The sequence below is a fragment of the Triturus cristatus genome, chromosome 1_2, assembly GCF_964204655.1.
Source record: "Triturus cristatus chromosome 1_2, aTriCri1.1, whole genome shotgun sequence".
Lineage (NCBI taxonomy): Eukaryota > Metazoa > Chordata > Amphibia > Caudata > Salamandridae > Triturus > Triturus cristatus.
The window spans coordinates 895881748-895909400 of NC_140580.1; the positions used below are offsets into that span (position 1 = coordinate 895881748).

General features: G+C 44.3%; 1 protein-coding gene across 1 annotated transcript in view; it reads left to right on the forward strand.

The window, feature by feature from the left end:
• Window positions 1-27653, forward strand: part of MRPL20 (mitochondrial ribosomal protein L20) — a 77153-nt gene that overhangs the window by 31016 nt on the left and 18484 nt on the right. The window contains exon 2 of the mRNA XM_085609556.1: window positions 26568-26678. Coding sequence (XP_085465682.1) covers window positions 26568-26678 — 111 coding nt within the window. The remainder of the gene's footprint in view (window positions 1-26567; window positions 26679-27653) is intronic.

Here is a 27653-nt window from a genome sequence, read left to right on the forward strand (position 1 = left end):
CACACATCAGTCCTTCTTCCAATACTGCACTTCTGATATCCCTCAAAGTTACAGGTTGGGGTGAAAAGTCACCTCTCTGCAGTCACCATCGCACTTTGAAAGCAACTCACCTGGGGGGTATTGGCCTGTACCCTCCCCAGACTCCGGATCAACCTCTCCATCTTAAGATTCTACCAATTCTTTGCTGTCATCCTGCACCACTACTGGATCCAGAGTTTATCTTATCATGACCCAGTTCGTCTTCAGTGGACCACTGAACATTCTCCTCCTCTCTCCCAAATAAGGAGAGCTGGCTTCCCCTCCCCGTCACATTCTGAGTCTGACGGTGATTGTCTTGCTGTTGCTTCGCCATTCCGTTCTTCATGAGACCTTTTTGCAGGCCTCCTGGTATGTTCTCTGCTCTTGTGGTGGACCACTGTTTTGCCTGTGCCCCAAGATTGTATCTTCCTGCCGGGTCCTCCATGACTTTCGGTCGGGTTTCAAGCTGGGGTCTCTCTTCTAGCCAGGACTAGGCTTCTTCCGATGTGGTAAAAAAGTAGAATTTTCCATTACATTTATACAGCACGTTCTGCTTAGCGGGGAAAAGTAGCATATACTGCATTTGCAGCATTGGAGTTTCGCCTTCACCGCGTCAAAAGACTGCGCTGCTTCTGCACTTCACGGGAATAGCCTGGAAATATCATTATTGTGGAGGATTCTAACTTGATTTTACCTAGTCGTCATGCTTCCCGAAGCAATGTTTCCCAGTCATGGAAGTTCAGGAGCCTTGCTATTATTGCACGAGGTGGAGACTGGGCATAGTATGGGCCCAGTCTATGACCAAGCCGGTAGATAAGATGGCTAAAAGGAAACCGTCCAAAACCAATTGCGCAGATGCCAGACATACTAGGCCTTTCACACCCTTCTTGAAACCCCACTAGTCTCTAATTTACGTTTTGCCAGGTTTTTGGCATCATCGACTCTCCATAGCAGGTCTTTGGTGACAACCTTGATGTCTGTCAGGTCCCATTTTAATCTTTGGGTGGTGTCTTCCACTTCGGATAGCTTTTCTTCCGCCACTGTGATGCTTCCTGCCACACTATGAAGGTCCTGTCTCAGGAGTGAGACTTCTGAGCGGCCTTCCCCCGATTCTTGATTCCAGTACTGCCATAGGGTTTCGGCAGTTAACAGTGCTGCATTGTCCGGTGCCAGGTAGGTTGTGTCGTCACTCGGGGGGCATATTTATCGATCTTACCCTGATGGGATGGTTTTCAGTCTTTGTCTTTAGCCATGGTGCTGGGACACTAATTATGAGAACAGGTTCTAACAGAGTGGTTTATGTGGATGACAGCCAGGCAAGTCGGCGTGGATTCAGGAGTCTGAAGTTTCTTTATGATCTTTAGCCTGGGGCCTTCCAGAATGAACAACATGGGTTGGACAAGAGAATGGCAGCACTCTTTCCCAAAATGAGCTCAGGGAACAGTCCGATGGATCAATACATCCCAGGCACTAATGTTTATTAATTACTGGGCGCAACTCGACCTGGCTTACAGGATATTTAGCCTTTGTTGTGGGTACAGTGGAGGGCATTTCCTTCTCTCCCTCCAGGGCAACTAATCTTCACCCTGAGCTCTGTGAGTCAGAAATCTCAGGACAATGCAACAGGCTAGGGTAACGCCGACCACAGCCAGATGAAGAAATGCAGCCACTGCGTTATGCTCCCAGCTGCATCCAACCAGAGGATCCAGTCTATATGTAGTCCCCGAGAATCTCTATCGCGGAGGAATGGAGCCTCCAGGCCTGGTTCAGCTTCACTCAACGAATCGACCACTGCCACCTTCTGCCAATTGTGTCTGTGCACCAGCACCTCTGGCCCTCGCAGGGGCTTGACTCCTCTCAGTGCGGCCCACGGAGATTCCTCCAGGCAATTGCCCCTGGTTCACCAGGCACTTGCCACCACGGTCCCGTCTCCGCTGCTCTCCCAAATTCCCACAGGGTGCCAAGTCTCTAAATGCTCTGCTTCTGCGCTGATCACCACCTCGGCTACAATCTACTCTGCCCCTAGTCCACCGGGGATCAGGACTCCAAAGGTCCCTTTCCACAGGGGGTGGGAGAAAGGAGGAGCACAGCAGAGTTGTCTGACAGGGCCCCTGAGTGTCCCCCTCAATCAAGATCCTCAGGACATCGTTGTGCACTTTTGGGGGAGTTACTGTATGGGTCTTGCTTCCCTGGTTTAGGCAGTCTCCATCCGTGATATGGAGCTGTGCTCTGTGTAGGATCAGCAAATGAATATAGCATCTAGCGGGCCCATTTTCCCCTCGAGCCTGTCGGCACTCCATGCACGGGCCAGCCAGAGTAGCCCCATCCCCTTACAGGCACTTGCTGCATCTTTTCTGCAGTACTGCTGCTCCTCAGGGAGGTACCAAGTCCGAGGTTGTGGCCCCGGCTCAGGTTGCCACACACAGTGCCGTGGCAGTAAGCCCCAAGCTCTCTTGCCTTTTATCATCCCAAGTGATCAGGCCCGTGTTTCTCACTCCAGCAGGGGTGGAAGGGGAGGTACCCCACAAGGTATTGCCCCTGCCGGACTTGAGTGTTTTCCCCAAGACAGGTTCCAGGGGCCTCTTTGTGTGTCTCGAGGCTACCTCTCAATCCTCTGATCCCGGCAGCTGCCATTTTGATGAAGAGCACTTCTCCATACGGGAGCAGCAGGTGAACTGTATGGCCAGCAGTTTCGATTTTCTTGGCAGCAATCTGTGTGCCAAGTGCAGGGGGCAGATTACTCAGATTTGTGGGGGCCGATTATATTCAGGGACACCGGATTATTGCAGGATGTTAAAGGGCCTCACCGGAGCTCCGCTGGGGCATGTCTAGCCCACCGTCTTGTTGGCCTCCATACAGCATTGTTTATCAATTGGTTTGAGAGGATACGTTTGTTAATATGCTGGGAAATGGTCTGCTTCCTCCCGATGTTCATCTGGAAAGTTTTACAGAAGAAACCCTTTCCCATTACTTTGTAATGGGTCTCCGTTGTTTGAGTTTAAGAGCAGAAAAGCTTTTGAGAAACTGTATGTAGCTGAAAAGGGGCCTTTGGTCCTTAGGTGGATAGATCATAAGGCTTTGGGTAGTTCCTTGAATCCTAATAGCGTAGATCAAGTATTGTTGGTTGAAGATGATTAAGTGAGAGAATGTACTCTCAGGCAGAAGCTATTCCTGGAAATATTTTCGGGTTATGTTTGCTTAAGGGTTTCACTCAAAGGATTCTTCTTAATGGGGGATTCTAAACCAATTTGCAACAAGTTGAGGAATAAACCTTTCGAAAGAGCTAAATAGATTAGCCATCAATTATATAATTGAACCTATTGAAGCCACAGAATGGTTGGCTCCATTGGTGGTAGCTCACAAGGCTAATGGCCATCTACATGGTCTCAAAAAGAACATTGTAGTTGATAAGGGTAAGTGAATTCCTGGCTCAAACCAAGGATGTAAAATGGTTTTCCTCCATAGATCTCGCCACTGCCTACCACTAGGTGTTGCTCCATCGAGGTAACAGGGATTGCACTGCTTTTGGTTATAGTTAGTGAGGATTTCATTTGGCATTGCATCAGCCGCTGAAGTTTTCCAGAGGTTGATGCGCAAGTTATTATAAAGGTTTCAAAGGGGTAATCTATTTACAGGATAACATATTGGTGAAGGAGAAAGATATGGTTGCATAGGATGCTAAGTTTAGAAACTGCTTAATATTAGAAGCAGTGGGTTGACTACTGAGTTCAAGAAATGCAAATTTGCATTAAAACTTGGTCATGAGGTGAGTGACGCAGGGATTACACCTAAAAAATAGATTTTGAATGCCATCAGGGATATGCCTTCACCCACCTCAGAAGATGAAGTCCGATAATTTCTGAGTTTGTTTATGCGAAATTTGTGAGTAATTTTGCAAGCAAAACCTATGGTTTGAGGCAATTGTTAAATTATGGTAAGGAGTATGTATGGAGTGATGACCCACAAGAGGAGTTTTCTTCTATTAAAAATGACATTTGTCAAGTGATTCCCCTTCAAGGGTTGGATCCCGTGGCCTATTCAGTGGTTAGAAAAGTTGGAAGTGGAAAAGCTTTACGGTGGTTTTGTCACAAGTGCACATTGACAGTCTTGAACATAATCTAGCTTTTGCTTTCCTTCACTTTCTCCCTCGGCGGAGAGGTACTCTGTGATCGAGAGGGTAATGTTGGCATGTGTCTGGGCACTAGAAAAGTTTGCCAATATATTTAGGGCTCCAAACTCAAATTGCACACTGATCATAGACCTTTGACCGGTTTTGACTAGGAAGTGGGTGTTTAAGGCCCCTCTTCATATTGCGGGAATGTCTCTAAGATTGCTAGATTACAACTATGAAGTGGAATATCTTACAAGTATTGTGTGGCTTTGACTGATGTTGAGGTATCTACCACTTCTGAAGAGGATTGAAGTACAGTATATGCATTTGATGGTGTGCTGATCAGAACCAAGGAGTATACCATGGGAGGTTGGCCTAAGAAGAATACCCTTGATAAGGATTGGAAAGGTTTTTGGGAGTCAAAGGATGAACGTTTTGTTAATGCCTAAGGTTTCCTACTTGGAGGTAGTAGAATAATATCACCTTACTCCTTGAGGTCTAGGATTATGGGCATTATGCATGAGGGTCCTCTAGGAATAATCAAATCCAAAGTAAGGATTAAAGGATTCTCGTGGTGCCTGGGTCTTGACTTTGAGGTTGAAATGTACATTAGGAATTGCCAGTTTTTGCCAATGCTGACCAGTCTCAGGTTGTTTTATAGATCTCTGCTTGGAACCACCGGAGGGGCAATGGAAATCATTAGCTATTGATATGTTGGGTCCAATTTTAGATCGGAATGGTGTGCCCAAGTATGTGGTGATGATGGATTTCTCCCCAAAGTGGCCATAGACTGGACGTTTCACCAGACTGGATGCTTCATTTGTTGTTACCTTCCTTGAAAAGATCTTTGATAATATATTCCAAAATCACTATTGAGTGACAGTGGTCCACAATTTATATCGGAGTGCGTTATGAGATTTTTGACAATGAATGCTATGAAGCACAAGCATACCTCGCTTTATCATCCTGCTATTAATGGTACTGTTGACGTTTCAACAGAGTAATGGGTGGTATGCAATAGATTGTTATGGGACTACTGGATTACACATACCGTAGGAAGTTGTAGTCCCTTCAGAGTGTTGAGAAGTATAGAGCCCTTTACTAAAGACAATGTTGCTTGGTTGCCAGAAGAAGTGGTCTCCTTTAGTTATTATTGCAAACATGTAAGGCTAAAGACGTTTACAAGGAACATCACAATCAGAAACATGGTGTTAGAGAGGTGAACCTGGAAGTGAGTGAGTGAGTGTGTGTCAAAATGCCTAGCAAATTCAGAAAGTTTTAACCTGTGCAAATGACACAGAAATGTTCTAATTCGGCCAAGTTAAGTGATAGCAAGCTGAGTGTAACAAAATACTTCTGTGGAAAGAGATGCTCCTGAGTGTCAAGTGGATGGTCACCGCGTGGTGTTGGGCTTTCAGATGAAGATTGTGGAAGTGTTGATGATTGTGCTGTGAACAAGGGTATCTGTGTTTAGGCAAGAAAGTGGATAATGGATTTATTCAGGAGCATTGGAATTGCACCACAAGACTGGGAAGAGAAGTTGTACCACCTGGACGGGTTAAGGAATCATATCATGGGATAAGGCCTTCTATTTTTTATTTCCCTTACAATATGCATGTTCAACTTATTTATTCAAGTAAGGGGGGGAAATGTGTAGTGTTGGCTTACCTTTCTCGTAAAGCTTGTCTCCATTGAGTTGTGTGCGTTCTGGAATGAGGGGTGGGGGGGGGGGGGGGGTACGTTCCTTGTTACCTGTAACTTGAAGATATACTTGTACTCCAAAAAAAGGCAAATTTATTTCAACTTGGGATGTCCTTTACTATAGACTCCAGTCTAGTCCTCCACTACATGTCCCAATAAGCTACATACTATGACCAGTTCCTAACATCGCACAATGATAATTACATATGAGATATTAACAAAGGTCATCCCACCAGATCTCTCCACCACGTATCCCTCCAACTTGTGCCTACTCAGGACCATAGACTAAACAAAATATCTCAGAAGGGGCAATCTAGTGCAGTAACCAGTTAAGTGGACGATGGACCTGCAGAGCTGTTTAGAGCTGTCAGCTTACTGAAAACCATGAACTGTGCGCCTCTTTGACACTTCTTCATCTATGACAATGCTAAGCGCTGCATCCCTTAACATGATAACCTTGGTAGTCCTCTTGCACGTCATGGAAACACTTCCCACATAGGTTCAACATTTTTATAGGTTCAAAATTAAGATGATGCACTTCCAGTTCAGTCACAAAACTACATGGCAGGGGCAGCTCATTCGTGGGAGCGGAGGAGCATAGCACCTGTGCCAAAAATGCCCCCCAAGGAATGCTCCAGAGATGAAAAATAAAATGATAATAAAGTTAATGTATTACCATTTTATTTTGTATCCACTCGTCCCGAATAGAGTGACGGGCGAGTCCATGCTGCACTGCTTCCGAGTGGCAGCAGTGAGATGTGCACTTCAGTTTAAAGTGCACATGACTTTTTGGCCGGCCGTCTTTGGACGGCCAGGCAGATATGCGCATTTTAAACGTATCTAACATACCTTACTTAAGACAACTTGGTTACAGCAAGAGCACGCCTGTAGTGCCCTCAGGAGAGCCGAGAGAGGCCCCTCCCTCCAATCCTGGTGCTGCTGTCATGCTAGTGAGTGAAAACAAGGTAGGCTTGGGACCTGTACTCCCCAGACTGGACCACCCAAATATTGAAATCACAGAAAGGTGTCAAGGGAGGTTGATTTTAAATATTCGCGATAAACCTGAGACCACTAATTCTGAGGTTTTTGAGTGTTTATTCTGCTTAGTTTTGATAATTCAAAAAGACATTCATAATTGGACATGTCTTTCAAAAGGAAACACCACATTAGTAAATCCACAATTGCAACACACTTGTATGCGTGATTTAGAACCATTTCTTTTGTGAGACAATATATAAAACACATACATAATACCAAACGTTATTTGTGACAAAAATATATACGGCAAACCAATGATCACAAGACAAACATCGATAAATTATGTGTGCCAGCCTGAAATTAAACCAGTCCTGCATTTGCACTGAAATCACAAGGCGGACAATTGCTCATTCAAAGACACGTGTCTACTGTCCTGCCTGTGGGAGGGTGGGGATGCATATCCTACTTAAGGGGGTTGACTACCTAGAACAAGCATTTGCAATGCAATAGGTCTCGCATTTATAAAAGTTAGAGCTATTGGCATTGTAAAATTACAATGCCTTTTATTTATGTTTTGGTTTTAAAACAAATAAAAGACATTGTCATTTACAATGTCAGTAGCATAAACTTGCATAAAAGCAGTGTGCGGCGTGCAGCGGCGTGCAGCAGTGTGCGTCATGCAGCAGTGTGTGGTGTGTGGCGTGCAGCAGCATGCAGCAGTGTGTGGCGTGCAGCAGTGTGTGGCGTGCAGCAGTGTGTGGCGTGCAGCAGTGTGTGGCGTGCAGCAGTGTGTAATGCAGCAGTGTGCGTAGCAGTGTGTGGCGTGCAGCAGTGTGTGGCGTGCAGCAGTGTGTGGCGTGCAGCAGTGTGTGGCGTGCAGCAGTGTGTGGCGTGCAGCAGTGTGTGGCGTGCAGCAGTGTGTGGCGTGCAGCAGTGTGTGGCGTGCAGCAGTGTGTGGCGTGCAGCAGTGTGTGGCGTGCAGCAGTGTGTGGCGTGCAGCAGTGTGAGGCGTTCAGCAGTGTTTCGTGTAGCAGTGTGTGGCGTGGTTTGTAAACAACAAGAAAAGCGGACATCAAAGGAAGGGTGGGAGGGAACGAGCATATGGGGTGTGAGTTATAACGAAATTTAATTGTTGTAAGAGGGGATGCAGGAAGTGAGGCCGAGCGCGCGCTGGCGAAAGCAGTCTGCTGCTTTCAAGTCCGATGCCAGCTTCGCGCTTGAATGCCTCACATGCACTGGCCATTTGCATTCCTAAGGTCTTGTTCCCCTCACTAAATCTCTCTGAATGCGTGAGGCGGCGCACGCGCAGGAAGTAGCTGGTGGCAAATGGAATGTGCGTGGTTGTGCGCGTAACCGCCACCCGATCCGCCTGGGAAGCCTTTGGGAGCATTTTCTGTAGCCCCTACATAAGTCTCGTTGAGCGATCTTACGCGATAGCCAGGCGAGACCTAAAAAGGGGAAATCATTTCTATTCAGTCCCCTCGTGGCACACCCTGTTCTACCTTCCCCCCCACACTCAACAGTATCATGCTAGTGAGAGCAGCGTCATGATTGATTAGGGTAATTTTGCTGGAGACAGAGCAGAAGTGAGGAGGATGTGGGATGTCGTGCAGCAAGCAAGGTAAGTGGTTTTTGTTTTTTATTCACACTTACCACTTACCTTGCACGCATGCACTGATCTCACACATTTGCTGCTTACCTTACTCCTAGCCAGCATGCTACCCATGTAGGTAAGCACTTCAGTGCTCCACATAGGGGTAGTAAGGGTTATATAAATATTGCAGTGCTTATTTATAAGCATGTATATATTGTTAGTTTATGCCAGTTAACTTTTTTTAAATTGTTTATTTTAAGTTTTACTTTATGTTAATGTCATGACTTTTCCATACAGCGGTGGATGCGGATACCTAGTCGTCTTTAAAATTCATATTTCTGTGAAAACAAGAAAGGTGGCCGATAACCTTTTAAATGCCTTGCTTGGTGATTCTTGACCTTAATCTTCGAGATTCAAGTGCTGGAAAAAACTTCCTCATTCTCTATCCTCCAGTCTCCATTGCTTTCAGTTGGCGTTCTTTTCCAGATTTTTAGCATCACGGAAGGCTCTAAAAGCAGAGGTGGATTGAGTCAGCATACCAAAATGTTTTCATAGCTAGTCTGAAGTCAGGACACATGTTTGGCCTCAGTGGCAGTTGCACTTTCATTGAATGCAGAGCCACCTTCCTTTTCCACGGGCTGAGCCCTGTTGATCCGTCACCCACTATATTGCGACGAACGGATTCCTCGTTTGTACCAAAGTGTCTGCCACTGTCTTAACTTCAGCGTACACATCAGAGTTGCAGTGGTTATAGGAAAAGTAAATGAATACCCCCCAACCCTCTCCTCCGGCATACTTTGGTCAATGCCCACAACAATTATGACTTGTTGCATGTCTGGTATGTAATGGGGTTGCAGTTTCTGTAGGTAGCGGAGTCCTTAGCATTACGAAGCCTCGCAGGACATTGAATGTAATCCTTGACTCTACCATGTACCAGTGAAGTGGTGTCATTTGCTGTAGCTGGAGAGGCATTGCAGTCATTCAAGTTGACAAAATGTGGGTGTAATGCACATGCTCAAAATATCTGATTGGTTTTAGTAAGAAAAAGAGCTTTCCCATGTCACATTGTTAATGTTACAAACGCAGTTAGTTATGCTCCGCATGCCATCTGAGTCATTCATGAGGTGAAAGACCATCTGTGTATAATCCACAATCTTTTGAAAATATACCTTTATTGTCCTAACTATTGGGTCACTGGGCTCAAGTATACATCAAACCGTGTTGGAGGTAGCCGAGCCCCTTGGTCTCATTCTCCATGTCACAATGATGGCTATGTTTTTCTTTTCACCCAGTTCATTAAGTTTATCTTCACAGTCCACTCCTACTGCTTTCATATTGAACACCACCCTGAGCGCCCCTCGGTCACTCATCACCAACACAGGGACCTCATTTCTAACTACAGCTATTTTAATGGGGACAGATGTCTCTGTGCATTCCAATAGGGATTCTCAGAATTCCAACAGTTTAACTCCACTTCCTCTCCACCACCTTCCACGTAATCCCTTTTCTATCATTCTTGCACAGTCTATGTTTCTGGAGTGCATATAACTGTGCAAAATGCCTGGGTTTTTTGCGGTCCTTAGTCACCATTATTAACAACAACAAAAAGATCCTGAGAAGATGTTGTATGAGCCCCATTATTGCACTTAAACACCCCATTATCACTTTTGTCTTCACTTCTACCATGAGTGAACATTCCTACAAAAGGTGCTGTTTATCCTCTTGTGATGCCCAAATTGTTTTCGCTGCTTCTTTCTCCAAACCTGCAAAGGGGTATGAACAATAGCCAACAATTCCGAAGAATTAATATGTGCAAATGTAGATATGTTCCACAATGATCCTCTATTTAGAATAGTGAAGTTTTTAAATTAGTATTGGGATGATTAGTTTCTGTATGTTAAAGTCGTATCCGACTTTATTTTAGTATGCATCATTTGTTCAATAGTTTTTGTCAAAAATGGGTTTGTGGTTTGATGTGAATCTTCTTGCAGTAGTAATATAAATTGCTCACCCTCCTCCTTTCTTGCCAAATCCAACAGGGCGGACTGGGCAGGCTGTGCGATAACTGTTAATTTTGGTACTTTGACATTTGTTTTTCCTGAGTCCAGGAGGTGCTGGATAAGTACTACAAATGCTAACTATAGGTTACTTGGATTTTCTTGATCCTTATTTGCTATCCCGTTATTTAAAGAGTATGGTAAATGTATTACCTAAATTTTGTTGTACCTATTGGTGCTCTGTGAGCAGGGTGTTCTGCCCTCTCTTGAATGTTGCTCATTATCAATTGACATTGATCTTCATGTTCATTTCACCTGTGAACTCCGCTCTTCTATCTTTGATTTCTTCCACTATGTTCTTCTGTGCTTTGATATTGAAATAGTGTGATACTTTCACATGCTTATCGGCTTTCTTTAGTTTATTAAGGTTATTCTTATTTTTCAATAAGACTACTTTTTTGAACGGCTCTTTGGAATGTGTCGATGTGGATGTAGCTCCATTTTCTTGTAATTTGGCCATAGTAGTTGGCAGTATAGAGGGAGGGTCCCAGAGCATATGTGCTTATAAAGCAATATCAAAAGCAACATCAAAAATAATACGCAATAAAGTAGTGCCAAAGTGTTATTTAATCACACTTGGCAAATTTGTCATTTCTTTTAGGAGTAAATCCACAATAATTTAGGCAAATTACAACAGAACAAGGTGCCCAGAAAAGGAAGGAAAGTGATGAGTGAAATAGAAGGGTGAGTGACATCAAGTTTTGGCAATATCACAATCCAATTGTTGGGCATACTATTTCATGCCACATAATCAAACAGAAATACATTAATTGAATATACAGTCATTTGAAAAACTATGTACATTTGAACACACACAGTGCAAGCTGCACTATTGATGGTACTGGTATAGGTTATATGTCGACGTTTCGACCCCTTATCCCAGGTAGGTTGATTGGGTCCTTACTGACGGGGTCTTCATCAGGACAATGGTGACGGTGGGGGAGAGGGGCACCTAAAGAAATATTAATTTAATATTAAAAAATGGAAAATTACATCATGTCCTAAAGCAAAAATTATTAGGACTCAAAGGGATCAGTCACCATATTTACCATTTTGAAAGGTTAGAACCTAATAGGTACTGGCTTGGCGTCGAAGACACTAGGGCTGTAAGGCTCCACAAGCGGTGGGGGTGAAGGACACCTGAAAAAATAAGGTGTCAATATAGGAGTATTCCATAAATAAATTAGCTAGATTATCGAATTTAGAATGAAATGATTTCAACTTACTTAATCGAGATCGTTCTGGAGATATAATTTTTGAAGCAGCGTCGCTGGCCGTGGATATACCATCGGTGGGAATAGTGAAATAAATCACAAATGACTTTCGCCTCTATGAATGAGAAGAGAAAGGAACGAATGTGAAGGAAAAATAGTTTTTAAAAAAAAGAATATACTGGGGACTTAGAGCGCGCAGGACAGGGTACCAAAATCTAAAAATATCGGATTAACTTGAACCCCAACTAAGGAGTAATATGCACAATGTATGTTGTAAGACCCATCAATAAAATGCGGGCCTACATGACAACATCATAAATTAAAATAGGGAGAGGCACTGCTAAAACTCATAGCCCACACAGGGAAGATTAAATTCCTGCCTCAAAGGGAAATACAAGGAACGATACAAATGAACCCGAAGGGTCCCATCAAAACATCCAAATAATTCCGAAGAGTACGTGAGTATTCAAAAGTGCCCTTAAAGCAGGTGGCTAATAGAATAACAAAGCTACACTAAATTAACCGCTAGCGGCGGGAAGGATAATTCGGAAAGGCAACACGGGCCGGAGTAAAATGTAACTAAATAGCATTAAAGGCAACTTTTTGCAAGAGCTCCTGAAAGGCAGATGAACGAGCAGGAAGGGATGAGGTTACCGTGACTTTTAGAGGAGCTTGATTCTTCAAAAATTGAAAGAAGGGGAATTGCTGCAGCGAGGGCCCTCATTTATGTTGTAACGCGAGAACGCCATCCGCCACAAGGCGTCCCGCGTAGAGCAGCTGCTAGATGCTTGCATTAGCAGTGTCTTAGAAGAAAGACACCAGAGTGGTGTGGTCGTTACAACGGTGCTCAATCTAACAAAAGCCGTGTGAATGAATTCTGTGCTATAATAATGATAGAGTTACTAGAAATAGCAGGGACCTTGGGCAGCATTTAGAAAAGGTATGAGAGGTCAAAACAATTATATAACTGAAACGGACAATACATGTTCAGTTCGATATAAAACAGAAACCACAAAAATGCGGCTAATCTAGATTTCATTATCATTATATGTAATATCAAGCCAGCTTTAAATCACATATATACATATATATACTTGTGTGAATATCGAGTCACAGGGTCACATGAACATCCTGATGCTGACAATATGCATAACATTAGGCCATTGACTGGCTATAGAATACATCCATCGCCATAAGGTTAAATGCCCTAGTATTCCACCAAAATCAAGTAAATACAGATGACAGAGTCACATACTTGGTTCATATTGGATATGGATAATAGTGCGGCATTTAGTAAACGTGTCAATTTAACCAAAAGGAGAGTGAAATCACCATACCTCCCTACCTACTAAGACAGGCTAGTTGGGCATTACTGGGATCTAGTTCGTTAAGGTCACTATTAATAGTGTCCAAACGGATCATCAGCTTGGATTCCCTTACGGTAAGGATCGAGGCTATGTTGCCTCCTCTTGGGCCCAACTCTGTTTTTTCAATGACAAGCCACTGCATTTGATCAGGGCCATGTCCCGACTGATTGTAGTGTTCTACCAGAGGTGCTCCTACAACATGGCATCTGATCCTGCTTTGGTGTTGTAGTATTCTTGCTTTGATTTTCTGCTGTGTTTGGCCAATATACAAGGAACCACAAGCACAGATAATCCCATAAATCACATTCATGGAATTACAGTTTGTATGGGAATTCAACGTGATTGTATGATGTTTATAGATGAATTCTTTGGTTTGTATAGTTGTTAAGCATGCTTTGTAGGAGCCACATTTGTAGTGTCCTTTGATAGGTGGTAGATTCCAGAGTGACTGGATGGTTGGTTCCACTGGGTCCTCCAGAAAGGAGTGTACTACGTGATCTTTGATACTCATGGCCTTCTTGAAGGAATGCATGGGTAAGTTAGGTTGATCAATCTCGCTTGAAACCAAGTTCCAATGGTTGTTTATTATCTTTTTTTTATAGCGTTACTTCTGGTGGAAAAAGTTGTAACACAAATCATTCTTTTGAAAACGGAGTCATCAGGGTCTTTGGCCACTAGTAATGTTTCCCTTGGGTTGAACCAGGCCCTCTTTTGGGCCCTCTTGACCAAGCGTTTGGGATAGCCCCTTGAAATCAATCTGGTCTTGAGATCTTCAGACTCCGACAAGTAGTCTTCACGTTTAGTGCAGTTTCTGTGGATCCGTAGAAATTGTCCTACCGGAAGGTTGTCTCGCAGGCCACGTGGATGGTAACTGCTGTACCTTAGGAGAGAGTTACGTTCAGCAGGTTTCCTGTATAAGGTAGTGAATAGTTTGTTATCTTCACTAAAGATCTTAAAATCAAGGAAAGGTATCTCCTGGGCATCTGACTGGATAATGAACTGGATATCTAGATCACATTAGTTCAGCCACTCATGGAACCGATTGAGTTGAACTAAATCCCCATTCCAGATTAGTAATAGATCATCAATATATCATTTCCATAAATCAATATGTTGATGAAATGGATTGTTATTAAGGACATAGAGTTATTCAAAACTATCCATATAAAGGATGGCTAGATCCGGGGCGAAGGCAGCCCCCATCGCCACACCCTTCGTCTGTATATAGTAGTTGCCTTGAAAATAGAAGAAATTCTTCTTCATAGCAATGGTGAGAAGGGCCAAAATGAATTCCGTAGGCACCCTCATCGGAGCAGGTCGTAGATTCAGCACATCTCGCATGACTGCCAGTGCTAGGTTCTTCAGGAATACTTGTGTAAAGTGAAACAATGTCTTTAAGGAACGGTCTACTCCAAGTTTCGAAATGGATGAATACCAACTGCCTGAAATTAAACGGGGATAAAAAGGAGGTCATCATCTTGGGGAAAGATAAACATCTCTGGAATCATTCTCATTGGCCTCAAGAAATGGGTTCATTTCCTCAGCCAGTTACCCAAGCCCGTAATTTAGGCTTAATCATTGACAGCCAACTCTCTATGAGGCAACAAGCAGTAAGCACAGTGGGATACGATGGCTGCGGAAAATAATTGGGATACTTCCTTTCTCTACACAAAGAACCGTAGTCCAATCCCTTATAATGTCCCGATTGGATTACGGGAATATTCTCTATTTAGGCTGCAACAAGGAACCTGTTAGGAGGCTGCAAATGGTTCAAAATTCTGCAGCGCGCCTTCTTTGTCATATTGCGCGTAGAGCCTCGGTTACTCCTTTTCTGCAGGATCTTCACTGGCTCTGCATTAACAACCGCATTAAATTCGAAGCTCTTTGCCATATTTTTAAAATAAAACAAGGTGCAGCTCCAGTATATTTACGAGAACTCATCTGCCCTTACATACCACACCGCGCTCTGCGTTCCTCTACCCAGGGTAATCTAACACTTCCCAGATTTAAACTAACAAGAATGGGCGGACGCTCTTTCTCGTACCTCGGACAGAAACTTTGGAATTCCCTTCCTAACCATGTAAAGTTGGAACCCTCTTATCTAAAATTCCGCCGAGACATTAAGACATGGCTCTTCATTCAGCAAATGGCCTAAATTACCTAGTCTAAATTTGAGACTTATTGCGCCGGGAAACCCTACCAGGGTAGCTGTGCGCCTAATAAATTTAATAATAAAAAAAAAAAGTAACAAGTAATTGCTCGTTAGAGTCAAAAGGTTTGTGGTCCACCAGGGTGATAACTTGCATGGTATCCCTCAAGTACGTTTCCGTCTTTTCGGCAATCGGTTTCAGGAAGAAATCTATGTACTTACAAAGTGGTTCCAGTAGTGAGCCACACCCGGATACAATAGGGCGTCCAGGTGGATGGAGCATGTTTTTGTGTATCTTGGGCAAGGTGTAGATGGTGGGTAGTCGTGGGCATTTTTGATTCAGATAGTCAAATTCCAATTTGCTCAGAAAGCCCAGATCAAATGCTTCAGAGGTGATTCGATAGATTTCGTCAGCCAAATCTTTTGTGGGATCAGATCTCAGCAAGGAATAACTGACACCATCCTGTAATTGTCTCATAATTTCTGATTTGTATGTAGTCGTGTCCTGTACCACTATTGCTCCGCCCTTATCTGCGGACTTGATCACAATATCCTTGTTGTTCTTAAGAGTCAGAAGGGCAGCTCTCTCAGGTCCACTAGTGTTAGGTATGGTATGTTTATATGTCGATTGTAGAGTATTGACATCCTTCAATACCATATTTTCATATGCCAAAATCCTGTTGCTCATTGCATTAGTAGGCGGAACAAACTTCGATGGAACCCGTAGTCCTGTGAAGGATTTGGACAGATTGTCTTCCGAGTTCCTAAAAAAGTACCTAAGGCGGATCTTCCGAAAGAAGCCTTGTAATTCTGTCCTGAGTTTGGATGGGCCGTAGGGACAAAAGACAAACCTTTAGAAAGTATTTCTTGTTCATCTGTATTCAAAACGTAGGAGGAGATATTGACCACTGGGTTGTTGTTGTGCTCTACCATCTGTATACTTTGCGTCTCGTGGAGATCTCGCCGTGGTTCTCCGGTTGGAAACTGACCTGCTTGGGGATCGCACCTCTGCCTCTGTCCCAATTTGTACTGGGTGGGTTTTGCTGACCTCTCGATGGTCCTCTTGGCCAATTCCCACCCCGTCCTCGTGGGGGTCTCCATTGGCCTTCCCCTAAAAAAGGAAAGTAACTTTGTGGAGGATACCAATTGTCCCGGTAGTTCTAGTCGTAGCTCGGACCTGGTGTTTCCTGATCACTGTCAGAGCTCACGGAAGAACCCGAGAAGGTGGTGAAATTCCTCCTTCCCCTATAGCCACCTCTGCCTAGTAGTTGGCAGCAACTCTGAGGATCCTTCTTGTGTGTTAGCAATCAATAGCAAATCTTCTAGTTGATTGTTGCGTATTGTTAGCTGGACAGAAAGAACCATTCATGCTGTCTAACAGGGCCGTTTTTTCAAGCTTCAATCGTTATAAACAGAATGGCATGGTAATGTTCCCAAGTTGTCTATTCTATTTCATCAAAAGCAACGATTTGGTGCCTCTAGCTCCACTAGAGGATGAACTTGAAAGTCTGTAATAGAAATCTTTTTAGGTATTTTTCATTCAATTGCTGTATTTAGCATAATTTAAATTTGGGTCTCCATTTTAAGTGACAAAAAGCTAAGGGCTTTCACTGTCACCGTTAGTAGACCTATCCTCAAATTTAGCATGAGTTTTAGCGATTCATTAGGATCTTGTGCATCTAAGCATACGTGCTTTCTTTGTGGGTATTGCTCTAAGTGGTCTGTACTTAACAATGCTATGTTGCTTGTACCAAAGTAAAGCTGTGGTCCACGGACCCCGGAGAGTCTGCAAAGCCTACTCAGTAGGTTCATGACTGCTTAGAAAGCTGAATGGTATTTACAGATTAATAAAGTGTGCATAAATAAAAAACAAAATCTACAATCAAACATTTAAAACCCTTGCTGTAAATGTGAAGGAATTTTAAATTGGACGCTAAGAATTAAGTTGGTATCCTCTAATTGATTTGTGGGAGCAATGCATCAAACAAGGTAAGAGGTGTGGCGCCGCGGCCAGAGCGACTGACTCCGGAATCTGGGGATCACGGTTCGATCCCAGGCACCGGCGGCAGATTAGCCCAGCACCATGTGACTCTGAGCAATAGCTTGCTTAATCTTCCCGACGGCCCCCAGCGCCTAGAGACCGTTACGGGTGATTGTTTGCGCTTTACAAATGTGGATTTAAAAAAAATATATATATATTTTATTGATTTTCCACCAACAATGACAGAAGCAGCATCAGTTAAACAACAACTCGTCTCCGATACATTATATTTCAAGCCGCTTCCCTCGATACCCTCTTCCCCCACCACCAGTGCGCCTACAAAATTCTTACATTATGACCAATAAGATGCTTTTAAGGTTAGTACGATAACAGTATTAAGCATTATTAATACAGTTTTGGGCGTATTTAATCCATAGAAGTTACCTTCACTACTTTTTGCCTGTATTGGTTCATAGATCTTGCTCCAATGCGGTAGTTGGAGTCCTCCGACCCTCTAAAATTGAGCCCTTCTCCGAGTCTGTGTCTGGAGCCTGCAGTGCTGCAACTAGGGCCTCCCACGTGCGTAAGGCTTGCTGTAATCTAAGAATGCCTTCACTCCGCACCCATTTAAGTAATTCCGCCCGCCTTCTCCCCATGCTAGGTTCCCTACGTGACTTCCAATGCATAGTGAGCTCCCGTTTGGCTAATACAAGGCCCAAGTCAAGGAATTTGCTGGTCACTTTCGTTTTAGCAGTGTGCGGGAACCAATGCAGTAGACAAGTACCCAGCTCTAATTCTAGCGTCCGGTCAGTGATGTTGCTTAAGAGATCCAGCACTTCCTCCCAATATGTTCCCTAGCTCGTACATCCCCACATCATATGCAGGAAGTCCGCTCCCTCCAAATCACACCGCGGACAGTGAGCAGCTGCCGCCTCGAAATATTGGTTAAGCTTTGCAGGCGTTAGATATGCTCTATGCAGAACATAAAAATGTATCAATTGAAACCTGGCATTCCTAGTGCTCTTCCAGACCCTCCTAACCAACTGAGCCCACGTCTTTTCAGGAATTTCCCTGCCAAGGTCCACTTCCCACTTGCCTTGCAATGCTCGCAACGGTTCTAAGTTCTCCGTTAACATTCGCTTGTATAGGCACGTTATGGCCTTAAAAGTCCCCGCAGCCATTACTACGTACTGGCACGCCATTGAGGTTCGCGGTTCCGACAATCCCGTCCTCCAATAGCATTGGATTGTGGCAATAAGCGCTGAGTGCAGCAAATAATCCCTTCGCGGGAAGTCATATCTATGCTGCAGGGCCTGGAAAGACAACAGGGTTTCGTTTTCGTAGAGGTCTCCTAACACTTGTATCCCCAGGTCCTCCCAATTTGCCAGTGCCATCCAGTCCCCTCCATACGGGAAGGCCGTACACATACCCAACAGTATCTCCGGGGCATATGGGCGAGCGAATCCAGCCCGACGTTGGCTCCGGTTCCAGCACATCCTCATCGTCCATTCCTCAGCCGTGAGCGGTTCGAGCCGCATCTTCTTCTGGAGCACTATGAAGGATAAGATATATAACGCGGGACCCAACGACCCTCTGGGCCATCCGGGCCCCGGAACTCCCTCGCCACGGCCTGCGTGAGCCACTGCAGCTGGGCCGCCAAATAGTACCACTCGAAATCTGGCACTGCCATACTCTCATCCGCTCTCGGTTGTATCATTGTAGCCATTGCAACCATTCTCCTGCCCTTCACCCCCAAAGAAACCCACCAGCCATAGAGCGGAGCTGTCGAAAGACGGAGCCCGGCACCCAAATCGGCAATGTCCGAAAGTAATGTAATAAACGCGGTAGCGCTACCATCTTCAGGAGTGCCACCCGCCCTGCTACCGATAATGGCAACGTACTCCAGAACGCCATACTGCCCTTAAGTCCGGGTATGGCCCGGCCCAAATTACCCTCCAATATATCCTCGGGGGCATGGTAAATGTTAGTGCCTAAATAAGGTAAACAATGGGGCTCCCAGCGAACACCCGCCAGCTGAGGAGGGTTCCTCGCAGTCGGCACCACCGGAAATAAGCAAGTCTTTGCCCAGTTCACCCTCAACCCTGAATATTGTCCAAACATATGGAGCAAGTGCCTCGCGCCCTCTAGAGCCGCCGATGTGTTCGCGAGAAACATTAATAAATCATCCGCGTAGAGGGAGATAAATTGCAGGTTCCCTCGAAGATATAAGCCAGTGTAATGTCTCCCCAACCGAGCATGGGAGGCCAGAGGCTCAATGGCCAAGGCAAACAATAATGGAGAGAGTGGGCATCCCTGTCGTGTGCCCCGCCCAATCTGGCAAGTCGAATCGATCGTCACACCCGTCCGCACACGCACCGTCGCTGATCTATATAGAAGCTCCGTCCACCCTACGAAAGATTCTCCAAGTCCAAACGCATGAAGGACTCGGTACAAATACGGCCATTCTAAGCTGTCAAACGCCTTCTCAATATCAACAGAGAGAACTGCTGCATCAGGTGTATCGCTATGGTCCTCTCCTAAGATCCGTAAGAAGCGTTGCACGTTGGTCGCAGTGGTTTGCTTCGGGATGAAGCCCACCTGGTCACTATGGACCAGGTGCGTCATATATAGGGAAGAAGCCGGGTCGCAAGAATCCTACTTAAAATCTTGTAATCCATCGTCAACATTGACAACGGGCGATATGCCGATCTACACAGTGAGTACCTCCCCCGGTTTCAGCAGCGGGATAATGATAGCCTCTCGAGTAGAAACTGGCAATCTCCCTAATTCCTTAGCTTCTCGGTATACCGCCCGAAGCTTGGGTGCCAGGGTATCAACATATGTCGAGTAAAATTCTATCTGGGTTTTTTTTTTGCGCGCCATAAGTTTTATCGCACTGCGTATTTCTCCCTGAGTGATCTCCTGTCCCAGCAGTTCCCCCGGGTCCTCCTCGAGGCGTGGCAGTCGTAACCCAGCTAGAAACTCACTCAATCAGTCTTTCGTATCCTGCAACATACTTTCATATAGCTCCGCATAATATGCCAGAAACATCCCATTAATCCCTCGCTGGGTATATTCTGGTACCCCTGCCGAGGTGGTCAAAGCCAGGATGGGTGTGCCCCTTGGAGCTGGACTCGCCAGCCACGCCAGGAGAGAGTCCACCTGATCTCTCTCCGCGTGCGCCCGTACCAAATACTCCTTATAACTGCTCCACTTGCGTCGCCCCTTCCTCTCTTGCAGCTACAACCTCATCCAGAATTCTCGGATTCCCAGGGTGGGCCCTCTCCGCAACCGCTGTTCCTCCCTTTTCTATATCCTGTAAAAGCGTTTTCCGCATCTCTGCCGTTTTAGCGATACATAAGCCCCATATCACCACTTTAAATGCATCCCATTCCAGACCCAGGGTCGATGCCGTCCCCTCATTCTCGAGGAAATAATGCTCTATCCACTCCCGCACCTCAACACGAAACACCGAGTCCTCCAAGGCCTCCGGGCGTAAACGCCAGGTGGGGATAGCAGGCCGTTCCCGAGACCACTTCAACGCTAGGAGCAGTGGGTTATGATCTGATATTGTCACCAACCTTATGTGCTTTATGTCTTCTGCATGTGTGCAGTTTGTCTATATTTTTTTAATAGATAAAATCCAGGGAAGTGACTGCAGTTCCTTGACGCCCTGATGAATTTGCCGCAAAGATAAGTAGGCAATGAAACCTGTTGGCCATTGTTAAATGTGGTTACATAACATGACCGTGCTTTTAACCTTGGGATGACTCACAGAATGGAATAAGATCATTGGAATTATACACGTGAGCCAGACCTAATTTTACTTTTAAGACTTCACGGGTCTTTTCTTTCTCAACAATATTTTTGCTCTCCCCTCTTTTTTGGTTTTGGGCTGCCTAATAAAACCTCCCTGTTTTTCACATGAGAAAGACACCGATGATGAGAAACTCGTGAGCAAACTGGTGAGAACCTCCCAGCAGCTCCCCTGGTGTTGCGCACGTGAGGTGCTTTCTCATTTTTAACACCTTTTTTTCTGTTCTGGTTTTTCACAGAAGTTGGTGGAATAATTTTTCACATGGTTGGTGGTTTTTTCACTTTTTGGAATTTTAAAATACTAAGTATCATGGCACAAGGGAGTTATTGATAGTTGATGATTAGAACTACCTTGGATGGTGTAATAGTTGCTTACATTGCCCTCCTATGTATCCCATGTATTCAAACAAGTGCTTTATTACTACCAGGTCTTTTGTTTTGCATTACTGATATTGTCTTTGCCAGATACTCACTACAGCATACCAATGCATGAACATCCGGGGAGCACAGCATCGCATCCAGCCGCACATGTAAATCATGCAGGGAAGAATAATAAGAGTAGTCCCGTTCTATATGCAGCACGCGCCATGTGTCTATCAGACCCCACTTGGCCTGCCAATCCCTCCTGATTTTTGAAAGCTTGTGTACAGGCGCCTGGGGCTGTGGCGGGTGCGACCTATCCAGCTCAGTATCCGTGACAGAGTTAAAATCACCCCCCAATAGCACTGAACCGGTCAGGAAGGACGCCCATTTCCCTGACAGTTTAGCAAAATAGGATTTATGTTCTACATTAGGGGCATACACACTGCACAACGTCACATCCCTCCCGTCCAATCTTCCCATGACAGCTACATACCTTCTTTCGGGATCCACTAGTTGCTGGGTTGGCTGAAAAGGAACCCCCGCTCTCACCCAAATCATGGCACCCCTGACAAAAGCAGAATACGTTGTATAATAAAGCTGCCCTCCCCAACGGCGCTGTAGTGCCTGGCCTACAACTCTGTCCATATGGGTTTCTTGGAGAAAAGCTATCTGCACCCCTCTACGTACCAGATAAGCATGAACCCTATGGAGTCTCATCATCGTATGCATCCCCCGTACATTCCACGTAATACACTTTAACTCAGGTAATGGTCCCATTATGCAACCTGTCCTCGTACCTCAACTGCACTCTCTGTATTGGCGCACCGGTGGTATTAACTACCCCAAAAACAACAACACTCCAAATCCCCCCAACACCCCTCCACAGAACAGGCTCTAAACAGCTAGTACCCATCCAAACAGTCCACGCGTAGTCCCTCTGGTAGCTACCAGAGAGTCGCCCTAAAAGAGAAACTAAGGGGGGAGCCCAACGCCAAGAAGATATGTTCCACTGCCTCACCGCACTCAGGTGCCAAACCCCACTATAAAGGAACCTCCAACCCCCCTGGGAGGGCCCCCCGGGAAAGCGGGCGCCCACACATCCTGAGCGATCCCCCATCTAGCCTAATAAATCAGTTGGTGTCTCCCAAAACCTTCCCCTGAGGACACCACCACCAGGATCAGCTTACTAATCACTGTGTAAGTTCAGGCATCCACGATCACATCCGCTGTCCACAGACTGATGTGCGGCAGAACAACACTCCCCGCATCTGTTCCATCAGAATCTGTCCCTGCAGATCCCTTTTCGGAATCCGTCAGTCTCAACAGCGTATTGCCGCTCGCCTGCAGCACTGCCGAACCTTTCTCTCTCCGTCTGAGTAGCGGAGGGCCTCTGTGTCTCAGGGCGTCTTCACCTAGAGCGCCTCACACGGCGCAGTTGCGGATAGTGATACGTTGCTATTGTCCACTTTATATGGGCCAGCTGTGCGTGCTTTATGTAACAGGAGGTCTCTGTCCTTTTAGTGGAGCAGTCGGGCCACCACAGGCATGGGCGCACAGGCACCCTGTGTGCTCGCTCCAGAGTGTAGAATGGCGTCAGGCCCTCTGGAGCAACCTCAGTGCGCAGCCACTGTTCCAGATAGTCTATCATACTGTCACCTTCGACTCCTGGTATGCCCACCACTCGTACGTTGTTCTGCCTATTACGTCCTTCGGCGTCCTCGGCCCTCTTCTCCAACGCTTGAAGCCTGCGAGTGACATCACCCATTTGAACATCCAGTGCTTTCTGAGAACTCCACCCAAACTTTTCAGTTGGTTCCTGTTACTGTCCTCTTGAAATCATTCATTTTGATTGATAAATAGGCTTAGTAGTCCCTCCTTGTACCGCCTTGTCTGCATTTGTAGCCACCCATAAGGACTGGACTTTTTTCTTGTGGTGTTACACGGTCAACTTTATGTAGTCTGTGACCACTATTTTCTTTAATGATCTTCCACTATTCAACCCACGACTTGTGTTCCTACAAGGCAGCACTCCGCCTGCTTTTATATTTTTAATAGTAATGGCTGCGGGTCCGCTTTAACTATAGCAGCTTCGCTTATTTATTTATTTAATTTGCAGCACAACCACTGTAACTAAAGCAGACTTTTTTTTTTTTTTTTTTTTTTTTAATTTAATTTAATTTTCCAGCGCGGTCCGCTTTAACTTAAACGGCCGCGCTACAGAACCTTTGTTTGTTTTCTTTTTTTCTTTTTGGGTGATGGCTACCCATACCGCGCTTTCACTTTAATGTTGGCCTCGCCTGTTTTGACGCTGCTCACTGTAACCTGAATATGGTGACCAGCGTATAACGAAAGGGGTGCAGCTACCATTAAAGTGGGCTCGCATTTGCAACAGTTTGAGCTATTGGCAGTCTAAATAACAATGCCTTTTATATGTGTGGGTTTTAAGAACACACTAAAAATAGGCAGTCATTTACAATGCCAGTCGCTTAAACTCTCACAAATGCGAGACCTATTGCATTGAAAATGCTTATCAGTTGACTCCCACGGATCGCCCCCAGGACTAGTCCTCTTCCACTTGTGCTATTTTATGTCTTGTCTTTGATACTTTTTTTTTTACATAGCGCAGCATCCGATTCACAGGTGCCGCGCTTGAGTGTATGTCAGATGATTATAAATTGGGTTATATTGGAGAAATGCTTTGTCATTCACGTCGCGCACACACAGGATCTGTGCCACCACAGACTGCCCCATGTGTGCGCAAGGTTCTGGACAACCTCTGCTGCTTCTTCCAACAGAGAGCACTGATTACGTCGCCAGCAGTATGGGGCAACATATATTTCACTTTCTTTTCTGCTGGTCTTATTACCGAATGCGTAATGCTTTCATGCAATTGAACGTGCACAAGTACTTCCCTCAAAGTTTTTTTTGGGGGGGGGGGGGCAGTAAGACCGCAGTAGACGCTTTAACATCACACTTCATCTCCTGTGTTATTAAGTTATAAACATTACCGGCTGACGGTTACTGGATTAGCGAGGCACTCTGAATGTGCACCGAGCACTTCCTTGAAAGTGTTTTTTTTATTTTTAAGAGGGAAGTATGACCAGCAGACGCTTTAACATCGTGCTTCATCGCCTGGGTTATTACGTTTTAAACCGCATTGGCTGATGGTTGCTGCGCTTAGTGCGGCCTAGTTGTGAAATGTGTTAAAAGTAAAAGATGCGGGACAGGCACAAACAATGCACCTCTGAGACCCTTCTGAGGGGTGGATAATGCAACGACAGCAGCAGGCAATCTTGCACTTTTTCGTCTATGCAATCCATAGTTCAATTCATCAGGTTATTACACGATGTTGCTTCCTGGTGTGATAGCACATTGGAAATATACACACGGTTTAAGCTACACATAAACAAACAAATGTGAGTTTATTGCTACTGCTGTAGACTTATAGTCTTGGGAACCAGGGTTCTTGTCTCAGTTGCTGGTTTCACATCCTGTGTTTCGGGGTAATTTACTGTATGGCTTAGTGACAAAATAAAATGCAGCTAGGAAAGGAGATAATTGTCTTTACAGACAGTCTTTTGGCTCATCTGCTCCAGCTGACTCATTTCAAAAGAATGCAGGCAGATTCTCTACTTACCTAGGCCATATGTGACCGCATCCTGGTGCCGTTTTCAGACAAAGCAGGAGAGAGACTGCGAAATTGATTAAAACTAATATAGTTTCTGTAGACTAAATTCTCACTATAGTGCTATTAAAACATGTGTGCCACATCTTTAATTTCCTTTAAAGTTCAAAAGGACTACAGATTTAAAATGCAATTACTAGGAAACTTTATTTTTCTAAAAAAAAAGTATTTAAAAGGTGGTGTCAGTCTTCTTTGGAGGTCACAAAGGAAGTGTGCCGAGAAATAGCTTTTAAAGTATTCCACATGCTATGCAGTTTTGGTAAATTTTACAGTAACAATGAAAACATATGGCCATGTTACTTTGTTGCTTGTAAAACTGAATTTGTTTCCCCGGGGTTCAGTTTTGGACACAGTGGCTGCTTTAACATCCAAGGTTATATTTAGTTTTACTCTAAAGCACCCGCTTTACAGACACCGCGCTTCAACTGTCATCATTTCGGCCGAGCTACACGCTGCCTTGCAGCTTGAAACCTTTAATTTTTGATCTAATGAAAAAAGTTAAACCCCTCTTTTCACAATGTATCAATTATAATGGACTCCGGGATTGAAATGCAATTACTAGAAAGATTTCTCTTTTGCTCTTCAAAGCGGCGTGTTTAGTTAAAGGAAATATGTTCAAATAAACTGCAAAAAAAAAAGCTATCTTTCGACACTTAAACAATTTGATACATACTTTAAATATACATACATTAATTATATGGTGTTACGTTAAAAAAAATTACATCACTGTGCTTTTCACGCGCACAAATTGCATATGAGGTATAAGCAGACAAGTGCTATATTTTACTTACACACTTCCACACAATCAAATTGATCGATAAGTAACATGCTGCCTTGTAAATGACACTTTAATTTTAAAATACCGCATTAGTTTTAAAAACAAGATTACTCCTGTGCTTTTCTATTTTACAAAAAAAGAAGGTATGGCTGCAGACATTACATCTGGAGACACAGGTTCCTGTTGTCACATCCATCAACATATGTGAACATTTGACTTTGGTTACACAAAAGGACTTCTGGCACACTGCTGCAACAGTTGGCACCCCATTCCATATTCACACCATGTCTGGCTCCATCCTATCGCCGCATTTTAATAATGTCTTGGTTTATTTGTTAGTTTACAATTTTTAAAAACAGGATTCACATACAACTGATTAGTCTATTTCCTTTGAGTCGTATTAAAAACCACTCTATACCACATAATTGCAATACACAACTGCACACCATGACACCTATTTCTACTACACAAATCCACTTCACATCACACAATTCCACACCACAAAATTACACAACTAACAATTCCAATACAACCCACATAATTCCACTCAAACCACATACTTCCATAACACAAGGGTTATAGACCTTGCCCTTTACAACGCCAATAGCTCTAACTCAAATGCGAGATCTATTGCATTTCTAATGCTTGTTTCTCATATGAAGGTGTGTAGTATTCCTATGACGTGCTTTTAAGCAAGTACATATTTGATTGTGACTTTGATATTAATGCGTTTCCTCACGTATATTCCAATTTAGCATTTTCGTGGGAGGAAGAATCGGTGCTACAGTCTGGCTGTGCGAGCGGTTCGAAGAGCTTTTGTGAAATCAACTCAGGCCCGTAAAGCTAAGGGACGACGGATGAGAGCGGTAAATGTATAAACATCTGTGCCATGTTTATGATTAAGAAGTGAACAGGAATTGCTCGGTCCAGGGCCCACAATGAGATTTAATTGTAGGCAACACAGAGGGGAGAGCTAAATTGCTGCACATGTGGGTTGTTTGTGGCTAAATGGTCAGAAAGACCACCATCGCTGTTCATTTGCAGGGAAGGGTAGGGTCAGTGGTTGGTTATGCATAATATTTGATTAAGAGCAGCATTCAACAGAAGCGATCCTCTTCGTACTAGGAAAATACTTCTGTAATCTGTCTTGTTGAAATCAAGGTTTTCCAGTTCATAAAGTAGGGCTTCTTTACATACTTTTTGCATGCCTTTTTAAATTGGCTCTAATATGTGAATATTCAGGGAGTAATTGTAAACAATTAGTACAAATGGAAAGTGTTGTGCCTTCTTTGCGCTTTTACTATTAGGGAGTTGTACGTTTTTGTGATGATTCACAAATGCATTTAAATGTACTTAAAACAGAAATACCTTTGTGAATCTTCCTCCTCATGTCATAGGGGATTTCAAAATAATGTTCAAAGGACGCAAATCCACTGTGGAAGAAAATTGTTAAATGTGAGAATACCTTTATAACTCTACAATCACACAGAGAGACAACAGCCCAGCTATGAGACCGGTACAAATTTTGTGAGCGAGTAAATACTGTTCAATCACAAGTATGCGAAAAGCATGCTTTTTCACTGGTTAAATCTTTATGTAATAGAGTTTTCGTATAAGAGACTACTGTGATAGTTTTTTTGTTATGTGCAAACCTGTTGTAAATTAAATGGTTTTGTTTCTGTACCCAGTAAAAAGAAGAAAATCAGGCCAAGGTTGTTTAAAATATCTTTCTTCAAACCACCCATGCCAATAATGTTTTTCTATTGATTTTCTATTGATTTACTTGTGGAAGAAATAGATCAGCAAAGATGCTCACACATTAACTAATAAAGGAAAGGGGG